The sequence below is a fragment of the Pagrus major genome, chromosome 16 (genome assembly GCF_040436345.1).
Source record: "Pagrus major chromosome 16, Pma_NU_1.0".
Lineage (NCBI taxonomy): Eukaryota > Metazoa > Chordata > Actinopteri > Spariformes > Sparidae > Pagrus > Pagrus major.
In genome coordinates, this window is record NC_133230.1 from 2655975 (window position 1) to 2667339 (window position 11365).

At 44.0% G+C, this 11365-nt stretch overlaps 1 protein-coding gene across 1 annotated transcript; it reads left to right on the top strand.

The window, feature by feature from the left end:
* Positions 1-11025, top strand: LOC141010214 (E3 ubiquitin/ISG15 ligase TRIM25-like). The gene is made up of 2 exons (XM_073483088.1): positions 1-1153; positions 10847-11025. Exons 1-2 carry the CDS (start codon positions 1-3, stop codon positions 11023-11025), a joined length of 1332 nt encoding a protein of 443 aa, XP_073339189.1.
* The last annotated feature ends 340 nt before the right edge of the window (positions 11026-11365 follow it).

An 11365-nucleotide genomic window follows, 5' to 3' on the forward strand; every position in this document is an offset into this window, starting at 1 on the left:
ATGTCAGCTGCCAGCAGTCTGCTCTCTGAGGATAAGTTTCTGTGCTCCATCTGTCAGGGCATGTTCACCGATCCTGTCAGCACACCATGTGGACACAACTTCTGCAAAAACTGCATCTCTAAACACTGGGATACGAAAGACTATTGTGAGTGTCCCAACTGTAAAAAACGTTTCAAAAGAGGACCTGAGCTGCAGGTCAATACTTTCATCTCTGAGATGGTTTCTCACTATAAACAGTCAGCTCAACAGAGAGCCAGCAGCAGCTCAGAGCAACAAGCTGCCAAACCAGGAGAAGTTCTCTGTGACATCTGCACTGGAACCAAACTGAAGGCCCTGAAGTCCTGCCTGGTGTGTCTGGCCTCCTACTGTGAAACTCACCTACAGCCTCATCTGACAGTGTCAGGCCTGAAAAGACATCAGCTGATCAACCCTGTGGAGAACCTGGAGGGCAGGATGTGTACGAAGCACGATAAACTGCTGGAGCTGTTCTGCAGAGATGACCAGACATGTGTCTGCATGCTCTGCACTATTTCAGATCACAAACCACATGAAGTTGTTCCTCTGAAAGAAGAATATGAAGGAAGAAAGGCAGAGCTGGGGAAGACGGAGACTGAACTTCAGCAGATGGTCCAGCAGAGACAACTGAAGATTAAAGAGATCAAACAGTCTGTCAAGGTCAGCAGGGAAAATGCAAACAGGGAAATAGCAGATGGTGTTCAGGTCTTGACTCGGCTGAAAGGCATTATTGAGAGAATACAGGCCAAAGTCACTGAGATGATTGAAGCAAAGCACACACTGATAGAGAAACAAGCTGAAGGCTTCATCAGAGAGCTGGAACAAGAAATCTCTGAGCTGAAGAAGAAAAGTGCTGAGCTGGAGCAGCTCTCACTCTCTGAAGACCACCTCCACCTCCTCCAAAACCTCCCATCCCCGAATGCTGCTCCACCCACCAAGGACTGGACAGAGGTCAGAGTCCGTCCTCCAGCTTATGAGGGGAATGTGATGGCAGCTCTTGCTCAATTAAAGGAGGTAATCAGAAGTGAGATGAAGAAGTTTTTACCAAAGGCTGAGCTCAAGACGGTCCAGCAGTTTGCAGTGGATGTGACCCTTGATCCTGATACAGCAAATCCCCAACTCATCCTGTCTGAAGATGGTAAACAAATACGTTATGGTCTTTTAGAGAAGAAGCTCCCAGATAACCCGGAAAGATTTTCTACCAGCTTGTGTGTCTTAGGAAAGCAAATTGAATCTTCAGGAAGATTTTATTTTGAAGTTCGGGTTAAGGGGAAGACTGAGTGGGCTTTAGGAGTTGCCAGAGAGTCAGTCAATAGGAAGGGGAAAATTATTTTATCTCCTCAGAATGGTTACTTGACTCTTGGTTTGAGCAATGAAAATGACTACGGCACTTCTGCTGGCTATGTCCGTGTTTTCACAAACGGAAAGCCCGAGAAGGTGGGGGTGTTTGTTGATTATGAGGAGGGTATGGTCTCCTTTTATAATGTGGATGCTGCTAATCTAATCTACGCCTTTACTGGCTGCTGCTTCACTGAGAAACTCCTGCCTTTCTTCTGCCCCTGTTTTAATCAGTGGGTTAAAAACTCTGCCCCCATGATCATCTCTCCTGTCAATTCTATTAAGTAGAATAGCCAACAAATCTCCATATTTAGTGGTAACACACAGAGCGTCTATGTCTTAGAAAGTTACTCGTTTTGTTCAGATTCTATTTAATGTGGATTTTTTGCATCTTTATATCAACTCCACACTGCAACTTTCTTCTGTAACACAATCATTTAATTGATCTTGTATAATGTGGTTTAATTAAGTGTTAAACTGTTTGTAAATATCAAAATAGCCATCTAATAGTCACAGGCATTGCCTTAAGTTGTTTTATATATTTTTATGTAAGTTGACGTCTTTTTATGATTTTATGACAATCATGTAAAATGATATAAAACAGCAGGCAGCACCTATTTTTTTGCCTTCCTTTGATCTACCATCAGTTTTAAAGTAACATTGTTTTACATTTTGACATTTTATAGAGTGTGAGATGAGGACATTTTCTTTTGCAGGTGACGTTTATGTCTCAGTTCTGATTTCTAACTTCTCATATTTTAGAGAGTTTGTAAAATGACTTGCAGTAGACAGAACAACAGAACAACAACCATGAAAATCTGTCACAACATATGTGGTGAATACACACATGCTTTGCCTCTTGATATGTTATATACTGGTTTTCTAATTCTAATATGTTTGTATGGTAGAAAATATTGTAGAGTGGAAAAAGTGGGATTGTTGTTCAAACTAATGAGGAAAACTAGTGTTTATGATGTTTTTATTCTGAAATAAACATTGTGTAAGACTATATCTAGTGTTTTATTTTAGTCCAACACACATACAACATCTACACAACACAATAAGGGGCAACAAACAGTGATATGATTGAATGATAATGAATAAAAATAGATAGATTAACCACAAACACTGTCACAAAACAACAGCATAGAAGGCAGTGAAAGAGGGTTTGAAGGAAAAGCCTTGCTATACAAATTTCTATCACAATCAAGAGACACTCCTTATTTCATTGTTGTCTCTATGCTGTATATAAACAGCTGTTTATATGTATATATATATATATATATATATATATATATATATATATATATATATATATATATATATATATATATATACATATAAAATAAGGGCTGTGTCCTGTAGACATCGTCCACTAGAGGTCACCCTATCTCAGTTAAACCTGCTTCAGACCTCTTCTAACAGCTCTCAGGCCCCAGAGGTCAGTGCACAGTGAGATTATTTTGGCTCACATCATTGTGATAATGAGTGTAAACTATCATAACTGTGAACCTGATGTGATCTCTGGGTTGTGGATATTTGGAGATTTGATTGGTCTCCAGCTACTTCAGTTGTTTAGGAGAACGCTGTTTTGCTGTGAAGCTCCAGAAATGTTTGGTGGACTACGAAACTTCACCTGACTTTCTTTCAGCATGGAGGGAGGAGATGATGACTGGATTTTCATTTTGGCTTGAAACACTTTTACCATTTCAGTATTCGTGGTGCTTTCATGGTCCGTATTTACAAAAAACAACAACAAGTATAATCAATCAACCATCCACGTAATAATTGCAACAACTTTTTTCGCCCCCTCCACAAACTGTATCACACAGATGGAAGTAGTTTCCTTCCGACTCTTCACTCGTCTTACTGCTCTGGAGAGAACGAGAGCGGTCGGTTAGTCTCGATTATCCCCCTTAAGACTCCCAGCTGGGATTCAAGGGGACGTTGAGGGGCCCTGAAGGAGGCTTGTCTCGTCTCCTCTCCCCTCTTGAGTCAGACTAATCCAATATGGCTTCTAATTAGATCATTCAAGTGTCTGCCACCCTGTCTGCAGCCCCGCTAATGCATTACCAATACCTGCCTGAACTGTTAGGATGAAGAGGCGACAGGAAATAGGAGAGATGACGGGTTTCTTTGAAGCACGTCGGGAGCTGAAGAAGAGGAATTAGATGTTGCAAGGATGAAGATCAGAGTCACATGATGGCTGAGGGTTTGGTAGTGAAGCAGCAGCTGTACAGCTGTCAGAAGTGTTTGAGGCCTCGTGACATTCAATGATCCGTCTTTTCATATTTCATGTTTCTTCAAAGTGTCTCTGTGAAACTTGTGTGTTGTGCTGGAAGCTCAACAGTCATAAGTCACAGACACAGTCACATCCTTTGCGTAAAATCCACAGTCCAGCAGCGTTAAGGCAGCAGAGAGGTGTCTTTTTTCATGTCATGTTACAGTCTGCTCACATATGGCCGATAAATAAGTGATTAAAACAGAAAGTGTTTTTACTGTGCAGCTCTTGGCTTGGAGAAATTGTCTTAATCCACTGACACTGATGGTCAGACACATATATCTATCAGCTGTCTTGAACGTTAAACTGAGTGAAACATTAAAATCCAATTCTACACAAATGTCTCAAAAATGAAGTCCAACATCTCCACTTTTAAATGAATTCTGTGTTTTATATTTTTGTGCCTTTATTAAATAAGACAGCTCAAGACTGTGGGGTTTAACAGTTTGTTGCACAGCTGACTGATGCTCCTTTGTTGGTTTGCATGAAATTAAAGAAACAATGGATTCAATTGGGAGTAATATTGAGATTTTACTTCACTTTGTTTTTGTTTGTTCACTTCCCACATTCGATACATATCCAGTTAAACGAATGTGTTGGACTGGAAGAATAAAGTACAGTACTTGAGTGGATGTACTTAGTTACATTTCACTACTGGTGCCAAATAAATAGAAGTTTTATTGTCATTGTTAATGTTATTAACAGAAAGTATTGCTGCTGCCAGCAGGTGGCACTGTTGTCCAGGCAAACGTCCTCAGGTCACATGGAGCTGATTAATGTTTTACTCTATGCAGCCTGTGAATCCATCCACACACACACACACACACACACACACTGCTTGCTTGTTGTCAGGTATCAGGTGTCAAACTACCAACCATACACACTTGAGGGAGTGTCGCCACAACACCCGAGAAGCTGAGAAACCCCCTCAGAGCTCAGAGAGAGAGAGCAGGACGGATAATGAGACAAAAGTAACGTCCAAATCAGGCATTTAATGATTTTGTGAACCTTTGAAAGTTTCTCTCTTACAGCTTTGGACTAAAGAAACAAAACTTTCTTGCTGTTTGAACAAGTTCTGCTCCAGAATGTACTGATACACCGGTGATCCAGTGGGTCGCAGAGGTTGTTTGAAGTGGAACTGCCGCTAACGATTATTCAGTTGACTCCCACCGAAGAAACCAGCAGATGTTCACATTTTAGAAACCAGTGCAGTTTGCTTGAAAATGACTGAAATGATGAAGAGATGATCAAAATAATTTCCTGTTGATCAACTAACTGATTATTTGTTTCGACTGAGTGTTAAGACTCAGTTATTTAATGTGTTTTAGCTGCATTTTATGACATAATTGACAAAATAATAGACAATAAAAAGAGTTGGTAGTTGCACAGACTGTCACACAAGAACTCCTCATAAACTTTAGGCTTCTTTCTTTTGCTATTTGATGCACAGTTGATTAGAAACATTTGCACACAGACACGTTTTACCTGATGTGTGTGGACGCACAGAAGAGTCTTGTTGTGGTGTTGATGTTTGACATGTAGCGTGTCCTGTAATCCCACGTGGGACAGACTAACGAGCTGATTGGGATCATGGCTGCAACCAGCACTTATTTTCATTGTCGATTAATCTGTAGATTATATTCTCGATGAATTGATTCGTTGTTTGATCTATAAAATGTAAGAAACTGGTATTTCAAATGTCTTGTTTTGTCCACAACTCAAATATATTCAGTTTACTGTCACAGAAGAAGAAAGAAAACAGACAATATTTTAAACTTGATCTGTTATTGATCCGTGCATGTGCATATCTGTGTGCACAGTGTAAGTGTGAGTGTTTGCAGTATGATATCATCCACCTCTCCACAGCTGACCACATGAAAAGCTGAAGTTCTGTCACTCTGTGAAAAAAGGAGTTAATCTCACCCACTCAGGCCTACCTGCTGTCGCCGGGCCGAACGCTACAGCGAACGTACTGATTGGCCGTCGGCCTCCGGCTCCATTGTTGCGGCCGCGCTTCTGTTGTCTCATACCTCAACAGCTGTAATGAGAGAGGGGAGGCCGGGAGGAGGGGGGAGGTGGGGGAGGCCTTTTTCCCCTCCTGTAGGGAAGCTGTTGAGCTTAATGTTTAATAAGCCACTGGACACAGAAGGAAACCTGATCCTCTCCGGAGAGGCTGCCCTGTGTGTGTGTGTGTGTGTGTGTTTGTGTATTTGTGTGTGTGCACTCTCGGTGCATTTGTTGTGTGAGTATCCAAGCGTGCTTCATTATTCTCTGGTCAGTGTGTGAATCAGATGCACTGTGTTGATTGGGCTCAGTTGTAATCGACTCTTTATTCAACTCGAGGCTGGCTAGTGTTTCTCCTCAGAGCCAAACACAAGATTCACTTTTTTCTTTATGTCTTTTAAAGCTCGAGCGATCGATATTTTTATTAAATGAGTGTATAATGCGAAATATGCTGCAGCATGATTCGAAAAACCTGCAAGAAATTTTACATTTACACCCATTTACAGCTGGTGTTAGCATGCAAATAAAGTAACCAACAAGTCCTGGAGTGTACGATGAAGCCGGCGTGGAGGGGACACACGACCTTTTCGTGCTCTCTGGTGGACGGCCTTTCAAACCACGAGCAATGTCGGTACATTACTGTAGCTCCTTAAAAAGCAGGAATACACAGCACAGGCTACTCAGCTTCACATGTTTCTTGTTTATTACGAGTCGACTTGCATCCTGTTTGTGGGAAAAAGTGAAAATGAACCTTCTTTTCCAGCAGCTGCAGGTTGACTCATGCTGTTTATTGTTTCCCTGCTCGTCACAGCCCTGCTGCACCTCTTACTTTATATTTCAATGAAACTCTTTCATTGTTTGATCTCCGACTGTGGAACAAACTTCTCACTCCGGCTGAAAGACGTTCGCTTCCCCTCGTCCTGAAGGATTGTAGGATGAAACATAATTGCCATCCTTCTCCGATGAATCATATCCCCGTATTCACCTCCGTCTAATTCTGGCATTAAAAAAATCCTTCTGTAGATTATTCAGCAAGTTAAGTTTAGTCTCTAGAAGTTAAAGCAGCAGGCGGCCACATGAAATGTTTTGAACATCGTTGGAAACATTTGGGATAATGTAGAGACACAAAGGTTCGGTCGGTTTGGGAGATTTTAATGCAGAAATCTTACATATTAGCTCTTTCAGTCATGGAGATGAACTGATGCATAAGGTCAAGTGACAACAGATACCTCACACACAGTCTAAACTGCGAGCAGCCAGCGGATCACACACATCGCTCTGCCTCCACAGCTGTGTGCAGCCGAGCAGCTGGAGGCACACTGAGGCTACAGTTGTAGGCACCGGCCAGTTAAGCGTTCATATCAACCACATGCTGTTTCACTGGCACTCATAATACAGCTTTTACTCATCAACGGTCACACTGAATGGCTATTCTGCTGCGGTCACGTGTCCTCTGTTGGCTGAAGCCGCCGGCCTGCCTCCTGTCCTGCGACTCGGGTAGAGTTACGGGGCAGCTAAAGCCTCTGATGTATTATTCATCTACTCATGTCAGATATTACAGGGGGACAGGGTGACGTGGGGAGGGGGCGGCATGCACTGCTGCACCACGGGGTCAGGAAGTGGACACAAACAGACTGGCAAGTGAGCAGGCTGGCAACCAGAGAGACACACAGCACAGGCAGGGCTCTGTCCCTTATGATGCATCTGTCACAGCGTCCTCGAAAAAACACTGCCGTCCTCTTCTACAAACATCCCATCTGTCTCCCTGTTGTTGCTCTCAGTCCAGACTTCAAGACCGGCGGCAAACTTCACTCTAAGTTCAATAAAAACCTGCAGTAATCCCTGAGTAACTGTAACTTAACTGCTGCAGATCTGGAGTGTTGGACGGATCAAGAGTGTTATTTGTTATTTGCTTCTGCACATTTAGGTGTTTCCTGTCAAAATGCTCAGGCAGGGAGAGACTTTGATCAGCGTTTAGAGCGGCCGATAGCGTGAGTTACACACCTCGCGATCAAGATGTCAAATAACCCCAAGCTAGCCACTGTGAGCGGTTACTTTAGCAACAAGTAGAGCCAGCTGATGATCAGGAAACTCATCAGAGAGGGTTCAGCGTGGATTTAACAATTAAATTCTGCATACAGCATTGGAGATGGTGCTTCATCATTCCTGTGAAAGCTGCTCAGTGCTGCATGAAGCCAAAACAGCTCGAAAAAGACCTGGATCTTCCACGCTGTGGGACTCGAGCCGGCTAACTTGAAAAGAGATAAATAATTTCATCCTGTAGCTCTTGTCGACTCATAGTTTATTGGACCAAATGGATCAGCGATGTACAACATTTCGTCGGGTTTGTGGCGCTCAACAAAACGTATCCACCCTTTAATAGCCGCTTCTTTCACAATGTAAGCTCACGGGCCCCAGTGCGTCATGTGACCTTGTAGTTGCACAGTTTGGCCACAACAAAAGTTGGCTTCAAAGCCGGAGAACACTTCCTGGGGGCAGAGCAGCCGCAGGACATTCAAGGGAAATATACATAAAATATAAACCAGTTTCACACAAATCAGGAAATTAAATTATACGTTTGTATGAATCTTGATGAAAACAAATCAGGCGTATGTAGGCGGCTGGTATCTGAGAGTGAGTGGAGGTATACGCTCTACTTAGTGCCATTGTATCGGCATCACTGCAGTGGAATCCAGACCAATAATGGGCCGTTCATCCACCAGTGAGACCGGGGAATTAGCAGAACGCCCGTGTGCCGGTGTGATCCAGTACTCTGTACGCAACATCATGTGGAGGAGGGGAAGAAAGGACGGTTCTGAACAGGGTGAAGAAAAAAAAAAAGTTAAAACCTGACCCTGTCCCTGCACACAAAGCCTCGGGGTATGTGAGGGGTATGGGAGCAATAATAGCCCTGCCTAAAAATAAAAGGGGCAAAATGACAGTGGAGGATACCGTTACAAAGAGCTCCAGTGGACAAATGGGAGGGCCAGCGCTTTGAAGAGTTTCTCACAAAAGACGGACCACACACTCCCCCCCCGAACCCACCCACAGCCCCACCCACCTCCGCCGCCCGCTCTGCTCTCCCTCCGATCAGGTTCCCATTATCGGCGAGGCCACACGGTGGAGAGGGCAGGACGGGTTTGAAATGCCTGTCAGAAGCCGCTCGGCTGTGTCCGGCCTCCGCGGCTCATGTGAGGCACGCAGGCAGCGGGACGGCACGCACACACACAACACACACTCACACACACACAACACACAACACACACTCACACACACTCACACACACAAACACATCCATGCATGTCTAGTAATACTGTATTTTATAGTGATATAGTTGCTTTTTCATTATCAATTATCTAATCTATTATTATTTTTAATGACCATGGCCGGTTCCTCACTCTGGTGCAGATAAAAATAACTCAAGAACTTCGATAATAGATTAATTAATTGTTTTAGTCATTTTTCACGCAAAAATGTCAAACATTTGCTCGTTCCAGCTCCTTAAATGTGAAGATTTGCTGCTTTTCTTTGTCATCTTTGTCAGTAAATGAAGAATCTTTGGGTTTTGGACTGTTTGTTGAACAAATCTGAAGATGCAACTTTGAGCTCTGGGAAACTGTGACGAGCATTTATCAGCGTTAGTTGCAGCCCTAATGGATTGCCATAAAAACTTCAGATATTCATGGTCCCCAGAGGATGAAACCTGCCGACTTTTCCTCTGTTTATGGTTTTGACTCAGATACCTGGACTGAACTACTGGATGGATTGCGATAATTTGGTGCATGAGGGGTGAACGATCCGACCATGTGAGATCGTGATTGACCTTCAAACCCGAGTCTCTCCTCCTCCTGCTGCATTAAAAGAAAAAGCAATGACAGTTTCTGGGATCCCTGCATACTTTATCCAACCAGGACAGAGAAGTCCATAAAGAGGCGAAATGAAGAGCCAGATCCACCTGTTCTGGTACCTACACCGGCTCATACTATTAAACAGGCCAAGTGGTGAAAAGAGAGCGATCTCAAGAAATTGAAAGGAGGTTTTTCTCCCTGGTTTTAACCGGCGCTCTCCAAATGACAGGAGAATATTTCCCACTGAATGTCAAATAGCATTTTTGCTTCACCTTCCAGGTTCTGAGGAGTTCGACACAAGAAAATAAACCCTCCTCGTGCTCCATTAAGAGTTCAGTCAGGCTAAACGAGCTACATGTGACCCGGCTCTCAGATGGGTGGGAATACAAAGTGTTTAAAAGCGACTTGTCAGTCACAGGAAGGTGAGCTGAACAAAATGAAACAATATTTTCCTGTGATTGAACACGTCACTGCTCATTGTATTCTCTAATGTGGTGAACCACACCCAGGTAACAATCTGAAAGGCTTAAATAAACCGTAAAGTGTTTTTCCTTCTCAAAGACGGAGTGACTGACAGACTGGTTCACTAACTGTAGTGGCTGAGGCCCAGTTACAGGTGAGTGAGTGTGTGTGTGTGTGTGTGTGTGTGTCAGGGTGTCCAATATTGTACTAGGTCTACATGTCCAGGCATGTCTCCCACTCCCTGCGTCTCACAGTCGGCCTCTGTAATTAGGATCTGAGAGGGTAATGGCCCTGTACTCGACCATACAACACTCCCAGCACCACTGTGACATGAGGGGGGATAAAGTTGCCTCCAGATGCAGCTGGAGTCCAGTTGCACACGAAGTGACGGTGAGGTGGTGCTAGAGGAAAAGCCAGGAGATCACCGAAGTCAGTAGGATCCATCCTCTGGGGACGGTGGATGTCTGCACAGAGTTTAATGATGATCCATCCAATAGTTTTTGAGCATCGTCAATAACATGTTCATCTCCTTGTTTGTTTGCTTTTCAGAAGCGTGATCTTCTCATTAGATCTTCACAGAAAATGGTAAATCCAATAACTTAACACACGACATCACTGAGCGTCATTAGATCACACCAGCGGGCGTTCAAGAATTAAAAGGATGCAGTTAGCGTGATAGCTCGTCCCCTCCTCCATGTTTTATCTCCCTGTTATCTAACAGGATGCGTTACTAATCCTCAGGTGGTGACCGCTCACGCACCACACCTGAGCCGAGTCACGCATTTTCTCGAAACAACTTCCTCTTTTCTTCTTCTGTAGGTCATTGCATCCCTGGAGTAGTAGGTGACTTCATGCAGGGTCAGCAACAATAATCAGAACAGTTCGTACCGCGGCGCAGCCACAGCCTCGTGGCAGGTGCTTATCGGGGACCGACAGCCGGACCACGCCTTCGGATCGGAACCGAGCCACCCGGGGGAGGGTAACGTGGCCTACTCCCATTTTCAACACCGCATTGTTGTGCCTGGCAGCGCGCTCCGCCAGATTGAGATCTTGCGGGAGAAAGTGTCATTTCCTTAAAGCTAAACCCACCCGAGTGCGGCCCGCTGCAACCTTCCTAAGAAAGCAGGGGACGTACATTTCCAGCCCGTCTGTCACTCAGTGCAACACAAAATGAGTGAGTATTAACAATGCTGCTGCACCCTCTTGAGATTGTGGCCGGCGATAAACACACATGCACACACCCATGAACACATGTAGTCACACAGCTTTGGCTTTTTGACCTTCAGCTCCCACACAAGCCTCTCAGATGCTGAGTCTGAGGTAAGAGAGACAACATGAAAATGAAAAGTGTACACAGACAGCGTAGCTCAGGCTGATTGCGGCTGAGTGTCGGCACACTTGGTTTTGTTCTGGACAA

Bases quoted from the DNA above. Each gene is read 5' to 3' on its own strand.
- LOC141010214 (XM_073483088.1), top strand. From the start codon at position 1: ATGTCAGCTGCCAGCAGTCTGCTCTCTGAGGATAAGTTTCTGTGCTCC. The intron at 1,154-10,846 runs GTAAACAAATAC...ACCGCGGCGCAG, and splicing joins ACTCATCCTGTCTGAAGATG to CCACAGCCTCGTGGCAGGTG.